The sequence below is a fragment of the Armigeres subalbatus genome, chromosome 3 (assembly GCF_024139115.2).
Source record: "Armigeres subalbatus isolate Guangzhou_Male chromosome 3, GZ_Asu_2, whole genome shotgun sequence".
Taxonomy (NCBI): Eukaryota; Metazoa; Arthropoda; class Insecta; order Diptera; family Culicidae; genus Armigeres; species Armigeres subalbatus.
Window position 1 is genome coordinate 21,253,616 of NC_085141.1, and position 22,988 is coordinate 21,276,603.

The 22,988-nt window shown below is 36.6% G+C and overlaps 1 protein-coding gene across 3 annotated transcripts in view; it reads left to right on the forward strand.

Annotated features, from left to right (window-relative positions):
- Nucleotides 1-22,988, forward strand: part of LOC134219374 (adipokinetic hormone/corazonin-related peptide receptor variant I) — a 337,296-nt gene that overhangs the window by 120,471 nt on the left and 193,837 nt on the right. For all 3 annotated transcript variants that reach the window (XM_062698093.1, XM_062698094.1, XM_062698095.1), the window contains exon 2: nt 9,965-10,155. In XM_062698093.1, the coding sequence (XP_062554077.1) occupies nt 9,965-10,155 (191 nt within the window). The remainder of the gene's footprint in view (nt 1-9,964; nt 10,156-22,988) is intronic.

Genomic DNA, 22,988 nt, shown 5'->3' on the forward strand with positions numbered 1-22,988 from the left:
ATGGAACCGCTTAGGTCTGGGGAAGCCTTAAATTGCGTTTTGAGTTAGTATTAAGCAACTGAAATAGTGGATCGATTTTGGATGTTGGAAACAGATTTTATTTTATTTTTTTGAAAATTTACCCGAGAATTCTAGGAACATTTTTCAAATGGACCTAACTGATTATTACCTTGATTTTTGGAATGGCGAGAAAATTGATTCCGGAAACAGTATAAGATGATTGTATTTGTAAAATTATTGTTAGATATTTGATTCTAAAATTAATAAGTTGAATCAGGTAATTGAATTGACAGGCTGGAATTAAAGATTGGATTCGGGTTTAGATTATAAAATTGGACTTGTTAAGGCATTTCAATAAACAAGCCATTGCGATTTGGGAGTTTGTTTAGACATTAAATTCGAAGGTTAGATTGGAATAATATCTTCAAATGAAAAGAAAAGTGGCGGTCGAAAACATCATACCGGGGATTAGTTTAAGAATATCCACACCCAAATGATATTTTAATTATTTCAATGAATGATATCCAATGTGACGGTACAGGATAGGAGATGAAAATGGTTTGGAGCCTTGATTGGAGCTCATCAGTGGCGTAGCCACGGGGGTGGTTTTGGACATAACCCCCCCCAAAGACAAAATTTTAAGAAAGAATTTTTTTTTTCGAAAAAATAAAAAAAATTTCAGAAGCCCAACCGCCCCCCCCCCACCCATTTTCTGGCTACGCCACTGGAGCTCATTACCAGTTCAAGACATTGGTAGCACATGATAAATTTCTTGCGTATGGAGCAAAAGCAATAGCCATTATCACTGCGCCAAAAAACTATTAAATTTTATTCGCTCAATCGATTCTTTGACTTATTTAAGGTCAACTTTCCCAAAGAACCCATATTTTTGAGGCCTTTAACTATTTTTAAAATCGAAAACAAACACCGAAAAAGTACTGCGCGTGTGAACCGGCTTAAAAAATTCACCCGATGTTCGTTCAAAATCGGGCCAATCTTTAAAAAACAGCGATTTTTGTTTTCGGTTTTAAAAATAGTTAGAGGCTTCAAAAAATATGGGTTCTTTGGGAAAGTTGACCTTAAATAATCCGAAGAATCGACTGAGACAATAAAACGAGATACAATTTTTGACAGGAAAAGTCAATTCTATTTTGGAAGCCCAAAAGAATTTCGTTCAGAAATATATTAGAATTCCTTCCAGAATCCCAAATAATTTCATTCGGAAACCCAGAGAAAGGCCTTGTTTTGGGTTTACAAACCGAGATTTTTATAAGAAAATTATTTTGAGCTTTTTAGTGGAATGTCTTCACTTGTCATAAGACGAGTTTATACAATCCCATTGAATTCCACCACTTAATTGTAACTTGACAGATACGTATTTCGACCTCAAGTGTCAGTTTCGACCTTCAGTGTCTCGTACTTGACTCGACTTAGTCGAGTACGTCAAGTACGAGGAATTCCAAAATGAGACCGTTTGGAAACCTTATAGAATTCCGTACGAGATCCTCATAATGATTTTGTTTGAAAACCCAAAACACCCCAAAATAAATTTAATTGGAAAGCCCAACACACGAAAAAAACAGAACCCAGCGTTGTGTTTTTTGTAACTTACTTTTGAGTTATTTTTTTTCTCTTCTCCACTCCACTCTCCACTCTTTCTTCTGTTTTCAAAAACAAAAGAGCGAAACAATCTAACGACGCCAGTTCAATATGGGAAGCCAACTTTGAGTTTAATGCCTGAGGTCGAAATTGAGCGAATCAAACCTCCAGTTGGGTAAATAAATTTTTCGTTGGGTACTTTTTTTAACATGGGAGTAAAGGCAAACTACTTCTTCTTCTTATTGGCATTACATCCCCACACTGGGACAGATCCGCCTCGCAGCTTAGTGTTCATTAAGCACTTCCACAGTTATTAAATGCGAGGTTTCTTAGCCATGTTACCATTTTTGCATTCGTATATCATGAGGCTTACACGATGATACTATTATGCCCAGGGAAGTCGATACAATTTCCAATCCGAAAATTGCCTAGACCGGCACCGGGAACCGATCCCAGCCATCCTCAGCATGGTCTTGCTTTGTAGCCGCGCGTCTTACCGCACGGCTAAGGAAGGCCCCACTACTTCGACCCCATTTACTCAAATTTGGCTTCCCGTGCGGATGTTCGAGATGAATTGAACTCACTACTGGGTTAATTATTTCTTTCGTGGCAGGATTTTGTTTGGGAGCCCAAAGTTTTTAAAAACAGAATGTCTGTAAAAGTCGGCAACTTCAATCAAAAGTCTGAATAATGTCTGTAATCTGTATGATGTCTGTATGCAAGACCAAATGTGTGTATAAATACAGACATGTCTGCATGCCTGGCATCCCTGGACATACCTTCGATATTGGTTCGATTGGAATCCTCATTATTTCGTCCAATTTTTCTTGCACCTTAACACTTGAATTGATTTGTTTTTAGAGTGTATACACGGAACAGCGAAATAACTCACCCGAGACTGAAAACAACTCAAATTTGTCTTCTTCCACATTCGATGCAGGATGAAAGGAATTCCGCCAAATTTTCACGGATTTTTATTTCATGAAAGCGCACCAAACTATTGTTAACAAGCTGTTTCTTCTACAACAGTGTTAATTCTAATTCGAAAATCAGGAACAATATACAGGCATAGGTACCTCGATAGTACGTAGGGGAGAGATCTTCGTATTATACGATGATAGAGTAGAGTGGGGCAAGAGTACGCACTTAGTATTCAATGAACATGGGGAAAACAAAGCTTCTGCATATCAAATCAATGTCGACGATTCGTATACTCTTCCTTTATGTTACCCAGTGGAAAAAATAATCGAATTAATTAAATTCGTTTTAGCAGAACCCTTATTGCAAGATATGTGAAAAACGCACTCTTACCCCACCGGTGGGGTAAGAGTGCGCATCGGTTGGGGTAAGAGTACGCAATTTTCCAATCATGTGTTGCAAGTATATATTTAAAAAAAATAAGAGTAAATAACATTTAATTGATGTTTATTGAAAGTATATTATGGAATATTTAAAGATTACGTAACTCTGAAAGGGGGAGGGGGTCCTAGAAATATAAAACATTGTTTTTATTATATATAAAAAAAACTACAGAGGTAAAAATATACCAGGTTTCGCGTGGCTTGAAAAAAAGATATTTTCTTTGAAGAAAGAACACTAATTGCGAAACGGAAAATTTGACCATTCAATCAACCCTCCCCCCTTTCTTACACTTTTTGTATGAATCCTCTAATAATTCTATGAATCGTCATACATCTCGCAACCCCTCCCAGCTCAGCGTTACGTAATTTATGGATGTTTCTTTTAATTGAAGGATTATCATTTAGATGAAATTATGTTTTCGGACTATGTTGAGGTGTAAAATAATACCAAATACAATTTTATTATTTCGCTTTAGTGCTTTGTTCGCTGATTACTTTTTTTTTCTTTATTAAAGAGACTTTCAGCCCGAGGCTGGCTCGACTCCGCTCGCTGATTTCTTTCTAACACCATATTACTTGTCTTTAAAAGGAGAACTTGTGATAAATTTCGATTTCTGTCCCTTTTTTCTTTGTTGTGGATCTTTACGCTTTGAAAGTAGTCTTATTTCGGCCGGAGATACGGGTTTGACAACAGAACTTAAAGGTTCACATGCGTACTCTTGCCCCACTCATTGCTGCGTACTTTTACACCACAACCTCAAATTTTTTTCAGTTTCTGGTTTTGACCTCTTGGAAAACCAACCGAATTAATGTCCTGCACCATAAACTACTCTATACAATAGGTTTTCGAAATGGTATAATGTTCACCTGATTGAACGTATATATGGTAATTATGGTAATGGAATACTAGTTGTTACGAAAAAACATTTTTTTTTGGCAAAAAGACCAGAAAATTATCTATCTTCATATCTCCCTTGTTGTTTATTCAAATCGTTTACAATTAAACATGAAAATAGTTGGTCAGAATACCTATCAAACCACGGTAAGACGCGCGGCTACAAAGCAAGACCATGCTGAGGGTGGCTGGGTTCGATTCCTGGTGCCGGTCTAGGCAATTTTCGGATTGGAAATTGTCTCGACTCCCCTGAGCATAAAAGAATCATCGTGCTAGCCTAATGATATAAAAATGGTAACCTGGCTTAGAAACCTCGCAGTTAATAACTGTGGAAGTGCTTAATGAACACTAAGCTGCAAGGCGGCTCTGTCCCAGTGTGGGGATGTAATGCCAATAAGAAGAAGAAGACCAAACAAACTGATGCAGTGCTGCTAGTTTATCTTTTTTTATAACTTCAAAAAATTGAAAACGTACTCTTAACTCACGCGCAAGGAATAAAATAGACTCCTCGCGGTCCTTAGCCTCTTATCCAGCAACTCCTATCCCTACATCCTCGTGGTGCTGGCTGGGATACGAGCAACCTGGTGGGAACTATGTTCGTATGCTGACAGGGAAGAGGGGTTCTCCTCTCCGGAGGTGCAAATCTTACTGAGCGTCTGTCCTCCATGTTAGGGGCGGCTGATCATCGTCCGAGAACCAGCGAGCGACTTTAAGTGAAACCATGGTCCACCGGAAATAAGGAGGAATGGTCCTCCGGAAATTTAAGGGGTTTGGTGTCAGGCCTTGCAAGCCAGCCTTAAAAAACTCACGTAACGAATAATCAGCGAAGGCCACAGCGACGAAAAGAGACTGGCTATTGGAAACTCGGTTCGTGGAACTGCAAATCTCTCAACTTCATCGGGAGCACACGCATACTCGCCGATGTGCTCAAGGACCGTGGATTCGGCATCGTAGCGCTGCAAGAGGTTTGTTGGAAGGGATCAATGGTGTGAACGTTTAGAGGTAATCGTACCATCTACCAGAGCTGCGGCAACACACACGAGCTCGGCGCGTGATCAGGTGGTGGCATATATAATAGAAGACATAAATTATGAGTAATACGGCTACGCAGTCTCATCTAATTGAAACGAGTTTTATTTATCGTCCGACGTTTCGACACGGGATTAGTGTCTTCTTCAGCGAAAGAAACAAATTTCTCTTTCCCTGAAGAAGACACTAATCCCGTGTCGAAACGTCGGACGATAAATAAAACTCGTTTCAATTAGATGAGACTGCGTAGCCGTATTACTCATAATTTATTATTGAACGTTACAGTCGACTCTACCACAGTATAATAGAAGACATTTAAAGGCCATTTTCGGAACCACTCAAAAAGTGACCATTTTCCTAGGGGGCAACAAGGAACCTTTCGGAAGTGATCAATGTGCTTAGATGCTCTGCAAATATATTTTCTTGTATTTTCGTTGCAAAATCATGAAGTTTGATGTGTCGCAAGCTGGGTTTCAGAAGCACCAAAAAAGGGACCACTTTCCTGGGGGCACTAGGAATTTGTCAATGTGCTAAGATGTTCTGCAAAAGTCTTTTCTTGTATTTGTGTTGCAAAATCATGAAGTATGATGTGTTGCAAGCTGTGCTTCAGAACCATTAAAAAAGTGACCACTTCCGTGAGGTCCCGGAACACCTATACAGTGAACGTTCGCTAATTGGGGTTTTTCTAGTTGGGGCGCTTTTTAGTTGGGGGTTCGCTAATTGGGGCGAAACCAGCCCCCTGAAACGGCTGTCATCTGCATACAATATGATTGAAGCCGAAAACTTGGTGCTAGCTGTCAAGGTGTGGCTTTAAGCACGGAACACAGTGACGCATGCGACAAAATCGCTCGAGGAAAGATTTAATTCGAATAAAAAATAAATAAAAAGTATTTTTTTATTTTGGGCTCGATTTTAGGCTGTTTTTAAAAAAAAAAGCGCACCATCTAAAAAATGTTTCATAAATTTATTGCAATTATCTCTATAGCTGATTCGTTCATTTCAGATATACATGTTTAGCTATAGCGCCAAATTATCAGCACTGTATTTGTCACAATAACAAATAGGGGGAAAGACGGCTTTAGCAGCATTTGTTCTATTATTGGCAGGGGGGTTTTTGTCGACCAAATTTTATGAAATTTGGCCACAATATTCTTTGATATGCAATGTTTAGGCCAAATTTGAGCCTAGTCAGTCATAAAAAAAACCCCTGCCAATAATAGAACAAAACCTGTCAAAGCCGTCATTCCCCCTACCAAATTATTAATAATAACAAATTTGTCAAGTCTGCCTGATACCCATGTCGATATCTAAACAGTTTGATATATGTCTGAGGGAATTTGACAAATATTTGGCATTGTGATAAAGAGTGGGCATTTAATTTCTAATGCATCGTTCTAGTAGAAAAAAATAAGAGTTTCAAGTAGAAAAAAAATAAGACTGCAAACCAATCAACGAATCCTCTTACTTACTTATGGATCCTGTACACCTCCGAATCCTCGCTACGGCGATATCGATAACGCTAACGAAAAGATAAAAGATATTTTAAAAGATAACTAAAATAAATATATAAAGTAACTAAAATATCTTTTCGCTAACGCAACGAGCAAACCTTTTCAAAGCTTGCAATGTGGAACGTTTTGAACACGAAAACTAATCGACGAACAATGCACGCGCTTTAAAGTTGAGAGCGGACTTGATGTTGATTATTGCCATTATACTTTATCGGAGCATTCGCACCAACACAGTTGTAAGTTTCATCGTTGGCATCGGTACGATTAACTGCTGGCTCGTACGCTCTCGTGGCCATGGTGGTGTTTGCGTTAGTTTTGTGTCATACATTGTAAGGGGAAAAGAGGGGTTTCATTGATGCTTCAACATGCTGTTTGGTTTGGGTGGTATGGAGTTATGGTGAAGTTTGGGTGATTTCAAGGGCAAATTTGAATATAGTTTTCGTTTTATACATCTCTTTATTTCCATATTATATTATGTATGCGGTTTTGTTTGTCTTCTATTTATATTTAGGAATCGTTCAAAAATGGCATCGTCGCCTTGGCGAAAGAGGGTGGGGGTGTCGTTGGTTGAATAATCTTAAATGTATTTGACGAAAAGATATTTTAGTTACTAGATAAAGATTGTCGCTTCGGTTCCCTTTGTTCTGCTGTCCGAAACATGTGTGGTACATACCTGTCAAATCGTATGGATTTTCCTTCTTTGACATTTAGCTCCCCTATCCTCGCCAGCAAAAGATGTTCCGGACAGCGACGACAGCGACAATCTTTATCTAGTAACTAAAGTATCTATTATTTGACGTCATATTTAAGATGGCCTTGAGAATTATTAGCCTAATTTTCAAAATGTTCGTGTACCGTCAAATGGGGGGAAGATGATCATTGAGGCGAAGATGATGTGTCAGTCAAAAGTGTCTAATTTTTTCATGAAACGGTAGTCAACAATATTATCCGTTCAAGTAATGTTACCGCTAGGTAAAAAATCCGAGTTTCTCGATTATAATCATGAAAATGTATTTTGTGGAAGAGGTAGAGGTAGTCATAAATGACGCTATTTTCATTTCAAATATTGACTTCGTAGACTTCTTTACGTAGTAAATTCAACATTCATACAAATAACCTAGTGTATTTTGACTACTAGGTCATAATGATTTTCGTAGAGCTGTCTTGATCAACTTCACCCCAAACCAGATTACTCAAAAGATGTGTGATAATTTAATTTATTTTAATAAATGCGAAGGCATTTCAGAAAACCAAAGTTTTTGATTATTGCAACGTATAGCAGTACATGTTTTGAAAATATTTGTTTCGATTTAAAATGTAAACACACATTGTTATTGCATGTTTTGTCTTAAAAATAATCATCTTCCCCCCAGAGTACGGTACATTTCACTCCAAAATCGAACATTTTATAGAAGTACTTGAAATAATTTTGTTATAAATTCTCTGTCAAAAATGGATGAAAGAAAATTTCACGATCGTCATAACTTGATTAACATAATGTATTATGCCTGTTTTGCAGAAAAACAAAGTTGCCAACATTTTTGGTAGATAGGAATTGGAAAAAACGAAGTTACCACTTTCAGTATATCTTGATTTAATCGAGAAAGGCATCGTCACCGCTAGGTGGATTAATTTGGGTTTTTAATTAAATTGCTACTAAAATTTTTGAGAACAGATTAAAAAAAACTTTCCGTATGTTTTCCCCGTAAGAATCAAATATTATCCTTCGACTTCTTCTTCTTCTTCGTGCAACCTTTATTCGCCAATAATGATAAATTCATGAGGATGATAATGATCGCTGCGATGACAAACGATACAAGATAAACGTCAAATAGATTGCACCTTACCAGAACATGTTAAATTGTGGCGGCTATCGAAATTGTTTTGTTTTGTTTTTTTTTCGGTGATAATTTCGGCTGATTTTGATGATAATTATATTGTGGCAGCTATTACCACATGTAAAATGCTGGATAAATGACGAAAACAGAACAATATAACTTAAGTTATTGAAATTTAAAATTTTCAGATCGAAAATCATTTTGCGATACATAATTAAATACCCGCGCGAAATGTACGGTACAATATGAACGGAGCTTTAAACATCAAGAACAGCACTAGCGCCACACCAACAAACGGTGGCTTCAAGAACTAGTGCTTGTTTCACCCGTTAGACTTTCGTTAAATCCACTAAATAAGCAAACGGCAGAAAAATAAAATTTCCATGAAGAATTAGAAATTTTCCAATAAAAATTAGGAAATTGCCAATAAAGAAATTTGGGTATGAGCAATTGCAAAAAGAAAAATTAAAAAGAAAATCATAAAAATATATAAAAAAGGAAAAAAAATGAGAAAATTTTCTATAAACTTTAAACTTTTTTAAAAAAGGGGTAATCTATGGAAAAAAATGTTTTTTTATATTTCTTCATGGAAATTTTCATATTTTTTATTGCTCTTTATTAATTTTTTGGTTGAAAGTTTTTAATTTTCTGTGGAAAAAAAATTATTTTGTGGAAAATTTTGTTATTGTTAATTGCTGATGTTGATTTATTTATGGAAATTGGGCATTTTTTATTTTTTTTTATAAAAAATTCCTTGTTTATAAGTGCAGTTTTTGCTTTTAAAAGTGCTAATTTATTTTTGGTTTGTGGAAAATTCCTAATTGTTTATTTTGCATTTTTTTGGAAATTTTATATTTATTTATTGCTTATACCCTGATTTCCTTATTGATAATTTCCTAATTTTTTATGGAAAATTTTTAATTTTTTTGGTTTTTTATTTTTGTCATAAACAAACAACCATGCGTTCACCATTATAGCACATGCAATTCAGTAATTTTGATTTTACACCACGATTCGGGCGTTTTGCCCCAGGTCCAATTTAAAAACATATTTTAAATGCGTTAGAAAAATCAAGATCAATTCGAAATGTAACTGTAATATTGTAATTTTCTTATCTGCACGTTGAAATGGTTCGGTATTCTGGTTTACATTGGTGAAAATATCGAAAAAGCGGGGTGCATATTGGACTGTTCTCCTCTTCTAGGGCATACGCCACTGACAATATACATCAATTCAACGAAACACCGACAACATTCCTCAATTATTCATTTTACAATAATATGAATAAAGATGAGCTGTGTTCGTGGAATATATTTAAAAACACGTGCAATGAAATTCGAAAGCGTGGATGTGAGGATGCCCATTTTATAACAAAATGTCACGGAATCAATCTTACTTGTTGGCATTTTGGCTTCATAGCACTTTTATGCTATTTTTATCATTTAGATTGACTCGATGGACCATCCTAGACGCTATCAATCTGACGAACCAATCACCCTCCAAAGCGTGAATTCTCGATTCCACGAAGCGAATGAAAGTGGCAACCTATTCGTATAGCTACGGACAGCCGTTTCGGCATCGATTAATTATCGGGATCTATTCATCTCTGATTCACCAGACAGCTTGTGGGGGCGGAGGGCTTTTTGGTAGCAGTTGTCGCGGGATGTTTAGCTTGACATAAGGACCAATTTGTGTCATTTGGTCTAACTTTGTTTTTCCGTTTCCCAACAGGGCACACCGAAACGACCGTGGCCGTCATCATCGTGTACTGCGTGCTGTTCATCATTGCCGCCGGCGGTAATTTGTCCGTCGTGATAACTCTTTTCCGATCCCGGCGCCACCGGCGGTCCCGCGTCAGCCTCATGATTTGCCATCTGGCCGTGGCAGACCTGATGGTGGCTTTCATCATGATTCCGCTGGAGGTAAGTTGTTGGTAATTATGAACACTAGAAGTATGCTTGTTTGTGTAGGGCATGTAATGGAGACTTTTTGGCTAGATGTCAAGTGCAATTTTGTTGCTGTGGCAAAAATGGGTTTCGGTAGATGTATAATGAGCTTACAAGAAAGCTGATGTTTCAGCGGACCTATTTGCTATCATAACTACTTGCATCCTGAATGAGTTTCGGATGAAAGTAATTACCTGTTAGCTAAAAGCCATGCCATTATTAAATTAAAATCAGTAAATTGACAAAAAGCTTACTACAACACCATTTATAGGAGAATTACTATTTAACTGTAATAGTTCTACTACTTGAAACAAATTCATAGGCAATAAAAAAATAGATTTTTCTAGTACATGTGTTAAACACCTCTTCCAGAAGTTTCTAACAATGGCAGTTCTTGCTTTTTAAAATCTGCGCTCCTATGTAAAGATATTGAAAGTTTTCGTTCTTTTCATTAATCTGTCTTCTCCGAATTGGCAATTCTACGTCTTTGCTCACAAGGCTTTTTGAAGACTGTGGTATGCTGAATGATTTTGTCTACCACTGCCATTTGTCGACTGTATGGAATTCCCGAACATACACTTTTTCTCCTTCTGTTGGATGCGTTTCCGAAAATTTTCGATTGTTTTTCCTGGTTCCGGTGACATCGCCCAAAACAAGCACCATTCGAAGCTATCGTGTTGTTGGGGGGCAAAATATTTGTTAAATTTTGCTTTTGCACTCGCAAATGGATACGGACTTTTTTTTTCAATTCATTATCGGCTCCAGGGATTGAATCGAAAACGGACTGCAACTCCAATCCGCCCCATTACTAGCATCTGAATTGTGCGCATCAATCCATCCGTAATATTAGAAGTCTTCATGACCCGCTCGGAACCGCTAAACCACCCATTTCAGACGCCGCCGCATACGTTCGTGGTTGACAGGTGTTTGAATCTGAATTGCGGGAAATTGTATAGAGCTGTATTGAATGTCCGTACGGTTTGTATATCACAAGTTCGTTCTATTTATTTCCTTCCTAGAACAAATTGAGAAAAAACCAACGTTTCATTTTTTTCATTTTTTGCTTCTCGGCGAATCAAATCATCGACATGACAGCGTTTAAAGCTTATAGAATTCACATCATTGATCATTAAGATTTCATTCACGACGAATTTGATAATCGATTTTTCATTCACAAGTTAATGATTCTAACGAATTCAACCATTAGCAAGTTTTCGATAAATTGAATCATCGAGATAACATTGAACAACGAATTTAATCATTGATAGATTCACATTCGACGAATTTAACCAACGACATAATCAGTGTTTGCTTTTTTGTTCCTTACTTTTTTGTCTTTCTCGTACACCAAAGTTGAACCAAAAGGCTGTCATTCCACTTCTAAAACTATCTTTTTGTGAAAGGGTCATAGCACAGGGAAACAGATGTTTCACTTAGAACAAAAAGCACTTAAAATCATTGTTACGGAAACATTCCGCCCAATGCTAAATTCACTGTGTGTGGACAAGTGGCAACCAGATGGCGGTAGTGCGCAATTGTGAAACACAAGAAAATCGATAGAAGCGCTATCGGTGGCCGATTGACTACTTTTAAAATTTTGAATCCACCGTTGAAAAGTTGAACGAAGAAACATGTGTGGGGCGAGGCGTCTGTTTCTCTGTTTTATATACCAATTGTGTGTATGTTTTTTTTTAAATTTGGAATAGCATGTTGATTTTTTCATTCATTCGAAATAACACCTTTTTCTGAGCACCAACATATTTTTTTTCACACTCGAAGATCATAAATTTGATGTTTTAATTGTTATCTCATACTTAAAAAACAGAGTATTTCAGAAAATTACGAAGGATGCATCATTATATGCTTCCGTTGTTGAAGTGTACACACTATTACAAAAAATAATGGTAGAGATTGAAATAAATTTACCTGTATCTTAAACGGGGCAAGTGAGACCTATTCTGTTTTATACTATGAGGCGAAATTAATTTGAGGAATGTAGATATAATGCTCATATAATTTCTGAATCACAGAAGGGGTTTACTGTTCGACTGTTGTCTTGTTTTCCATAAGCTTATTTTTGTTTTAGGCGGAAAAGCTAAGCAAATCATTATTCACTTTTCATATGAATATTTCTCTGTTTAGAGTACAAATTATTACATAAATAAATAATCCACAAGAAACGTTTTCATTCAAGCAATGCGCGATGTTCTAATTTTGTAATGAAACAAAATTGTTAATTTATGTACCTAAATTTGATGCAAAATTTAAAAATGACCCAATCCATGACAAAATCTATTGAAGAATAAATATATTATTCGCCCTGTAAAAATGGAAGAATATCGCATAATTTATTACTATTGCACTTTTACTCGCGGAGATAATTTTCATAGTGTAAAATACACATTAGGTACAACTGTACAATACTTTTTAACAACGACACCAACCATATAAAACTGTATCTGATTCAGATCCTAATCTTATATGAGTGTCAAAGTTAGTTTCTACGAGACAACAATCCAAAAACAGTTAAAATGACTCTATCTAAGATCTCCAGTAGCCTTGCGAACAAAGACGTAGGAGATGGCGAGTTCGATTCTCGGTCCTGCCTTGGATGTTTTCGGATGGGAAACATTCTCCACTCCCTGGCCATAGTGTATCCATTATACTTGCCATATAAGATACATACTCATGCAATGGCGGGCATAGAAAAGCTTTCAATTATTAACAGAGGAAATACTAATAGAATACTAAGTTGAAAAGCAGGCCAAGTTCAAGGTGGAATGTAGAGCCATTGAAGAAGAAGAAGACTCTATCGAAAATGTGGATATATGTCCAACTTGCCCCAGACGTGTTGAAACTCAAGGGCAAGCGAGAATTGCATATTTTGGCTTTAATTGAAATTAATAATACAGTCGCTTCTCCTCATTTCGATATTGAAGGGACCATCGGGATAAGCAGAGATCGAGAAATGGAAGGAAAATTTAAATGGGTACTAGATTGAAAAAAAAAACTATTTCGCGGAATTCATTTTCGCGGTTGAACATTTCGCGGAATAACATTTGGCGGTTTGTAACTTTTTGCGCTACGACATTTGGCGGTTTGTACCTTTTCGCCGAATGACTTTCGGCAGAATGTACCATTTCGCGGAATATTAAGAATAATAATATATTAGTGTTTATTCAACACTTCCACAATTATTCCCAGTGATATTACCATTTCTTGCATTCGTATAACACGAGTTTTAAAGTGTTAAATTTAAAACTTGAATACTTAACAAAGTCGAAAAAAAATTCGTTCAATTTCCTTAACCGGGCCAGAAGTTGAACCCAGCCAGGCTAAGGAAGGCCTCCCAGAATATGGAGAAGTAGTTTTCAAAATTTCAATTATCCTTTTAAGATTTAATGAAGGGATTATCTCCTCTCTTTACTTTGTTACGTTTTTATGTATAATCCTTTATTTTTTCCTTTCGCCTTATACCGAAAAAATGTATTCATTTAAATATGGCATTACATCCTCCTTTCGCATTGTACCGGGCAGACGCTACCATTTAAAGAAGGTTTTATCAACTCCACTCGCCTTATACCATGCAGACGCATCCATACAAAGAAAGGCATTACCATAACTTCTTTAGCCTTATACCGGGCAGCTGCATCCATTTAAAGAAGGTGTTACTCCTTCTTTCGCCTTATACCGGGCAGATGCGTTCTTTTAAAGAAGGCATTATCAACTTATTTCGCTTTATACTGGGCAAATGCATTAATTTAAAGAAGGCGTTACTCTTTCCTTCGCCTTATACCGGCAGACGAGTTCTTTAAAAAAAGACATTATCAACTCCTTTCGCCTTCTACCGGGCAGACTAAAGATGGACGGGTTTCGGGTTGAGTACAGGTTTACGAATGTAAAAATTCTCGGTTACGGGTCTGATAAAATCCGGGTTTGATAAAAAAAAATCCGGGTTCGGGTCGGGTTTGAAAAAAAAATTACAAATCGGGTTCGGGTCGGGTTCGGGATAGCAAAATGTGAAACTCGACCATCTCTAGGGCAGACGCATCCATTCAAAGTAGGCATTATCTTTTTCCTTTACCGCGCAGATGCGTTAATTCATAGAAGGGACTACCTCCTTTCTTTTCTTTATACCGAGCAAACGTGTCCATTTCAAGAAGGCATTGTTTACTCACTTTGTGTTATACCGGCCAAATGCGGCCATTCAAAGAAAGCATTACCTTCGTTCATTATAAATCGTAATTCAAAAGAATTTAACCCGGATTGTATATACTTAAGCAGAAATCGGTAAATATTTCAATGATAATTATTCTAATTGGCGTTCCGCGGAATGATTTTCGGTCAAAAGGTACATTCCGCGAAATGTCTTTCGGAAAAAAGGTGCATTCCGCGAAATGTGTTTCGGAGAGTTGATACATTCCGCGGAATGTCATACCGCGAAAAAAAAATCCGCGGAGTGTTTTTCGGCGAAATAGTATACAACCGACCAGATCACATCGAGATAGAGAGATATCGAGATAGAGAGGTTATCAAGATGTATAATGCCCAAATGTATGTAGATTGAAGGGATCGAGAAAACCATCGACATAGGGAAAGGTATCGGGATGTAGAATATCGAGATGTGGAGAGTCGACTGTATTCACTGAGTAGTGATAATTGTGAAGTTTGAAGTGAAAACTTAATAGTGAGAGGAGAGAAATGAGAAATGAGAAGTGCGAAATAGGAAGTTAAAAGTGAGTAATGAGACGTGAGAATTGAGAAGCGAGAAGTGAGAAGTGAGAAGTAAGAAATGAGAAGTGAGATGTGAGAAGTGAGAAATTGGAAATGAGAAGTGTGAACTGAGAACTTACATTAGAGAACTAAGAACTTAGAACTAAGAACTAAAACTGAGATCTGAAAACTGAGAAATGAGAAATAGAAAGTGAGAAGTGAGGATCAAGAAACGATAAATGAGAACTGCGAAATAAGAATAAAGAACTGAGAAGTGAGAATGTGACATAAATGAAGCGAGAAATAAGATTAAGACATGTGTATTGCAAATTAAGCAATCTTTATTCCTTTTATTCTTCATTTTTGTTCTTTTTCATTTTTCTGTTCTCCTTCTTCTACCTTTTTCTTACTTCATTGTTATTTCTATCCTCTTCATTCTTTTTTTCTTCTCATTATTCCTCTTTCTTCATGTTCCTTCTTCCTTATTCCTTCATTCCTTTTCCTTTTCTATCTTCTTTCTTCCATCTTCCTTCTTCCGTCTTGCTTCTTCCATCTTTCTTCTTCCATCTTCCTTCTTCCATCTTCCTTCTTCCATCTTCCTTCTTACATCTTCCTTCCTCCATCTTCTATCTTCTTTCTTCCCTTTTCATACTTCTTCTTCCTTTTTCTTTCTTTCTTCTTGCTTCTTTCTTCTTCCTCCTTTTTCCTTCGGTCTTCTTTCTATTTTTCCCTTATTTTTGTCTTTTTTCTTCTCACTTCTTCCTTCTTCCTTTTCGTGGGCTTCCTTTCGTGGGCTTCGTGGACGTGCGGTTAGCGACGTCAATCGTCTAGACGCATGGGCTATGGAGCGTGGGCTCGATTCCCGCCCCAGTAAGGAGGAAACTTTTCGTGATCGAAAAATCTTCCTTTTCATCTCCTTTCTTCCTTTTTGTTCTTTCTTCTCTTTTCCTTCTTCTATTTTTATTCTCATTTCTTACAGCTTCTTGCTTTTTTTTCCTTATTCCTTTTACCTTTTTCCTTCTTCATTATTACTGCTTCCTTCCCTTCTCCCTTCTCCTTTTTTCATCTTCGTTCTCCCATTGTTTTTCTCCATCCCATTTTCTTCATCTATGCGGAATCCATATTCATTATTTCTTCTTTTTTCTTCATCTTCCTTTTCTATGTCCTTTCTTTCCTCCTCCTTCTTTCTTCCTTCTTCGTTCTTTATTCTCCCTTCTCCCTTCTTCCTTCATCTTTCTTCCTTTTTCCAGATTCTTTTCCTTCATGCTTCTTTCTGCTTCCTTCTTCCTTGTTATTTCTGCATTCTCACCTATCGCTTCGTTTTCCTTACCTCTTGCTCCAATAGATTTACTTGCAACAAATTGCATGTAACGGGGAATCTTGTCCCATTGTTTCCTATTGAAATTGTGCTAGATGGGCTAAAAAGTAATGGTAAAAATACTATTTTTATAATGCACGAGATAGGCACACCCGAGCAGCACAAGTCAGACAAAAATGGTCCAAGCAACTTGATTGTGACTAAATCTTATTAGAGTAGAGTGGGGCAAGAGTACGCACTTAGTTTTCAATCGATCATGTGACCAGGGTTCTATATCGTCGAAGCGACAAAAGGAAAATGATTTGTTCCAAACTTCATTACACTCCAGCTGGTGTTGCTTTCGTGCAGTCGATTCATTCTTTGCTAATGAATTCACTATAGGCCACTTCTTGTCTGAGGTGAATCCTCCGGAAATCATTTCAGAATTCATTTTCTTCTAAACTCTTTCAATTGAAATGAAATAATACTTCAAATGAAAGCGTGAATGATTCTAGACCTGATTCACCGAAGGTAAGCATATCTTCGTTCAAACGAGATGAAATTTATTTCAAGTGAAGGAGTGATTTCTCTGTGGCATGGTGCCAGTTTTTACCTTCCCGACAACACAAGCGACAAATTAACAAAATGAAAATAGGAATTATCATACGCGTTTATATTATGCTGATTTCAGGCTATTAAATATGGCTTCGTTCTGAAATCGAACTTTTGATACGAGGTCCGGAGACCCATAGGAAAAGGATTCTCAACTTGAGGATAGCCTGTATGTGTGTATAGGTTTTCAAATAGTGTAGACGTACTTCTTCGAGCAGGAAATGATTTGCTCGCAAAAAATCGCAATAGTTATTATTGCAAATTTCCAATGAAAATTGTTCGGAATTCTAGATTCGGAGTCTTCGGGGTTTGCAATGGAAGCATTTGGCAAATTCCAACGGAAGCTCTTAAGATTTTCAAAAAAAAAAATCTTCGAGGACTTCGGAATTCTTTATGGAATTTATCCAGAATATGCTTCGAAAGTAGCCTTGCGAGCAAAGGTGTAGGATTGCCAATCCGGAGATGGGGAGTTCGATTCTCGGTCCGGTCTAGGATGTTTTCGGGTTGGAAACTTTCTCACCCTGGGCATAGTGTATCCATTGTACTTGCCACACAAATACATACTCATGCAATGGCGGACATAGAAAAAGCTTTTAATTAATAACTGAGATAATGCTAATAGAGTACTAAGTTGAAAAGCAGCCCAAGTTCCAGTTGGAATGTAGAACCATTGAAGACGAAGATTCTTCGAAATTTCTTCGGGAGTGTTTTCCAAATAAAATTCGTCCAATTTTAACTCCAAACATCATCTTCCCCTGGAGATTAAGGTTTAGATACATGCCCGATTTTAAACAGTGGTACGCAGGTACAGCAATGTCAGTAGCAATGCACATTTCGAATTCTGAGGGCTGTGCGAAGGAAACAACCCGGTCTTTGCGTCCGTTATTCTCGTGCTAATGGCTGGAAAGCACCGAGGCCACTCGATAAAGTTTTGTTTTGGTCTGCTTATTTCATTCTACCTGTCACACGAAAAGTTCATTCCGCGTAACAGTGTTGCCGAAAAAGCTTATCTTTATAATAATGATAAAAAATCTATGAAATTACAATATTTTAGAGTAACATGTCTCATGTTTGCTGGGATTCCTATGTACATGGGACAGTTATGCGTATAACGGCAGAATGGGGCAGTGCATAGGTTCATTATTTGACGTTTGAGTGATGCCGAAATTCATTTAGAATAAATTCAATGTACACGGAGAAATGGGAAAACCCAGAAGTGGGAGTTTTTTCACCCATCTTGGAAATAAGTGGACTAACCCATAATATGGGTAAAGTGCCTTTACCCATTTGTGGGTACGAGGCTTGTACGTCAAAAGTGATGTTTACTTTTCACCCACTTTCTCAAAAACAAAATTTATCCAGATGGGTGAAAAATACCCATTAGACCAAATAATTTAGCGGTTCAGAGGATTTGGTAATAAAGTAATATTGAAACAAAATATTTAAATTTTATAACACAACACGTAATTTATTTATTGCTCTTCAAATAAAAAAAACATATTATAGCTTCAATCTAGCAATTTGATTTTTTAACTAAAACTGCCGTCAAGTCCAGCCGTCATTGGATAAAACCGATAATGTAACCAGTATTTTGCGCTCGATAATGGCGGCGAAGTGAGTGCCTAGTGACGTTCAAGAGGTAGAAAATATTTACGTTTTATAATCAGAGTAGGCTACGATTTTATGCAAAATACTGGCACTCACCAGCTCTGCTTTGAACCAACAAACGTCAAAAAAGTATCTTTCATTAATTTGTTTAATCCTTTCTTTCGCTACAATTTAATCCCAATTTCAAATATACATCTTTATTTTTTAGCTGAAGAATATGAAAATCACAAACCCACCACTTTGGAATGTCAATCCTAGACGCAATCACATTTAATCTATTTTGTATGAATCGTTGGAATTCGTGTTGCAGAAAAGAAGTTTGATTGTAATTCGTATTTCTCATTTTAAATACGAAGAGTTTTGAATGAGCTCACTATAAAAACTTAAAAATAAACTAATTGTGTCTTTTTTGTGTAGTCCAGAATCCCATTCGCATGTTTTGTTGTTTGTGCTATCTTTATCAAAAAAATTTATTTCATTGTAGTTTTTTATATGTCTTTAATATTCTATAGCGACATAATTAAACGTGTATTAAATTAACCAAATTTTTTGGTATAAGGCCAAGGCCAGAATAAAATGAACAATAACAGCTTGGCGGATAGTCAAACGGACCGGGAACCAGAATCTTTGGATAAGCTTGACTAATATTGATATGAATTCAAAAAGTTGCTTTCAATGGACTTGATAAACGCAGACACAGGCGAACTTATGGACTTTGACATACTACTATACTATCAGAGCTTATAACACAATTCTTTTTGGACGGACGAATTTTCTTAGTCGCATTGAAGTATACATACAGTTTTTCAATTGTCCTCTGCCAACTCAATAATGAATTTTGGGAAAAAATCTGCAATCATCGAATCCGTACAAGCCCGTTCAATTAAACACGATTAATTGAAATAAAATTTAATGTCCGTCAAACTCATCCTGACGTCCTGGTGACCAGAGTCCGAACCGGACATCCATCTAATCCTTCTGAGTATTCGCCAGGTCGTCTTAAAAGCGAATCAACAGACTTATGTATATTCCCAGGTTTTTAGGTTGTTTTATGGTGAATTGAAAAACGAAGAGGAAATCTTCGAAGCTGAAATAAGAAGTTATGATTATACATAAATAATTGTAACGAAAAGAAAAATCAACAGAGCATATTTTGACGTTCGAGAACAAGACTGATGAGTGCCAATATTTTTCAAGAATTCAACGCCTACGTTGATTAGAATGTGTAAATATTTTCTACCTCTTAAATGTCAAAAAGTCACTCACTTGGCCGCCATTACCGAGCGCAAAATACTGGATATGGAAAACACAAAATTAATGCCTATGAAGTCAGGGTTATTTGGTAACAAACGATCAAACACATCTGATTAGAATCAAAAACATTTACCTTCAAACTTGACATAAGCAGCAGATTCAGAAAAAATAAACACTTGATAAATATACTTTTTTTTTAAATAAATAGCCCTCATTATTGAATTCTGAAATCAAACAACACAGATTGTTTTCAAAAAAATTGCCAAGTATTTTTTCAACCATAAACGAGTGGAAAACACCCATGCTTTGCACAACATAGCTGTCTAAAGGTCTCAGTGTACTACATTTGATTTTACGTAGTTTAGGTTGAGCGGTCGTATCTTGTATACAACCCCACGATTTTTTTGGACAAATTATGAGTATTTAAAATCTTGATATATGTGTCCCAATTATACCTACATTGTTGCAATAATACCACGCAAATATTATCATTCTAGTTCACAAATTATTATTGCTAAGATAGTCCAAACTGAATTATTGCTTTTTCGACACCACACATCAATTTTATTCAGTATTAGTTCTCTGCATGGAGAATAAATTATGTGTGCACTTGTAAACATTATTGATAAAATCTATCGATTTTTGCTGGTAAAAATGTGTTTCAATTTGTCGATTCCACCAAGATACATTAATTCTTGTCTTACGTGGCAAGATATCCTACAAAAAAACCAGGCTGGAAATTAATTTCATCACCATTGTAATGCAGTTCATTTACCAACTAAAAAGCCGCGTGTTATTGGTATATTTCTTCCATATGGCAGCACTGATCAGTAACAAAAATGAATAAACTTGAAAGCGGAATATTCGAGAATAGCCTATACTAAAAACGATGCAAGGCAAATGATTCTTGTCATATTGTGTTTGAGTTGGCGAGGTGCGTTTGTCAGTAACAAACTCTGTTGACGACAAAGGATATATTATTAGGCGTTGCTCGAATATTGATTACCCGATGTTTCCATTTCGTTTGTCAAATAAGACAAAGATGTCTTCACATTTCCACTGCTATGATGCAAATTATCATAGCGACATTTATACTGCAGTGACTAAAAGTATACAAAAACCAACTAACTTGGAAAGCTCAATCACCTTAAAAATTGATTCATTCCACAGATATTTTTTTAAGTAATTATAAAATAAATAGAAGGTAGAATATGAAAAAAAATAGTCAAAACTAAATCGTGCTTTTTGAGTCGAGTCGTTCCAGCATGTTCCGCTCTATTTGTACAGGCATTGAACATTGGATCAACACGAATTGAACTGCTGTCCTTCAAGTCAATATGTTAGTGAATTCAAAAATGAATACAATTGAAAGGCAACCTTTTTCAAATGAACTTGCACGAAGATGGATTTTCTAACATTGAAAGGAAAATGACTATGAAGATGAAAGGACGTGTTTCAATTGAAAGGGATGAATACTGAATTCATTTTCGACTGACGAATTTCAATTGAAAATGAAATTGTCTGGCCCTGCATGTGGCCCTTATGAAGCAAGCTTCTGCATATCAAATCAGTGTCGATGATTCATATACTCTTCCTTCATGTTACCCAGTGGAAAAAATATTGAAATTATTGAGATTTGTTTTAGTAGAACCCTTATTGCAAGACCATTGAAAAACGCACTCTTACCCCACCGGTGGGGTAAAAGAGCGCATCGGGTGGGGTAAGAGTACGCATTTTTCCAATCATGTGTTTTAAGTATATATTAACACAAATAAGAGTTAGTAACATTTAATTGATGTTTAATGAGCATATATTAGGGAATGTTTAAAGATTACGTAACTCTTAAGGGGGAGGGGGTCCTAAAAATGTGCACTTTCATACGAAAAACCATTGTTTTTTATATATACAGAAAACTACAGAGGTAAAAATATATATCAGGGTTCGCGTGGCGTATACAAAGGCATTTTCCTTAAAGAAAGTCCACCAATCACGTAACGTGAAATTTGGCTCTTTCATCACCCCTCCCCCCTATCTTACACTATTTGTATGAATCCTCTAAAAATATTTGGATCGTCACACATCTCACAACCCCTCCCAGCTAAACGTTGCGTAATTTATGAATGTTTCTTTTGATTAAATGAAATTATCATTTAGATGAAGTTGTGTTTTCGTACTACGTTTAGGTGCACAACAAGTCCTAATACAATTTCATTATTTCGCTTCAGTGCTTTGTTCGCTAAGTCCTTTCTAACACCGAATTACTTCAACTTATCCTAAAAACTTGTGATAATTTCGAATTCTGTCCCTTTTTTCTTAGTTGTGAATCTTTACGCTTTGGAAGAAGTCTTATTTCGGCTGGAGATACGGGTTTGACATCATAACTTGAAGATTCATATGCGTACTCTTGCCCCACCGGTTCCTGCGTACTTTTACCCCACAGTCCCAAAAATTATTCAAGTAATGATTTTGACTTCTTGGAAAACCAACCGGATTGGTGTTCTCTACCATAAAGTACACTATACAATAGGTTATCGAAATGGTATAATGTTCACCTGATTGAACGTATATATGATAATGAAATACTAGTTGCGGAAATCCAATTATTTTTAGCAAAATAACCAAAAAGTTATCTAACTCTATATCTCCCTTGTTGTTTATTCAAATCGTTTACAATTACACATGATAATAGTTGGCCACAATACCTGTCAAACTGATGCAGTGCTGCTAGTTTATCTTTTCTTATTACTTCAAAAAATCGAAAACGTACTCTTACCCCACGCGCACTCTTGCCCCACTCTACTCTACGTATAAGTTGCAGTAAACTACATGTAACATGTGTGCTACTCGGGAAATTACCACTAGATGAATTAATCGGGAAAGGGTTATTTGGCCGAAACCCATTCAGCCAAAACCAATTTGAAAAAAATGTCACTAGGCTGAACAGACCATTAGACTGAAACCCATTTGGCCGAAAGGGTCATTTGGCCGAAAGGGTCTTTAAGCCAAAAGGGTCGTTTGGCCGAATGGTTCATTTGGCCGAAAGGGTCATCTGCCCGAATGGGTCATTAGGCCGAAAGGGTCATTAGGACGAAAGGAATTTGGCCGAAAGGGTCATTTGGCCAAGTAGGACAGAAAAATATATTAAGCTCTTTTAGTGGAATGTATTCAACCGTCTAAGACGAATTAAGTACTGTCCATTTAATTCCACCAGTTAATTTTCGTTATCTTTGCAGATACGTATTTCGACCACAACTGTGTGGTCGTCTTCAGTGTCTCGTACTTGACTCGTCTTAGACGGTTCAACTAGGACATTTGGCCGAATAGG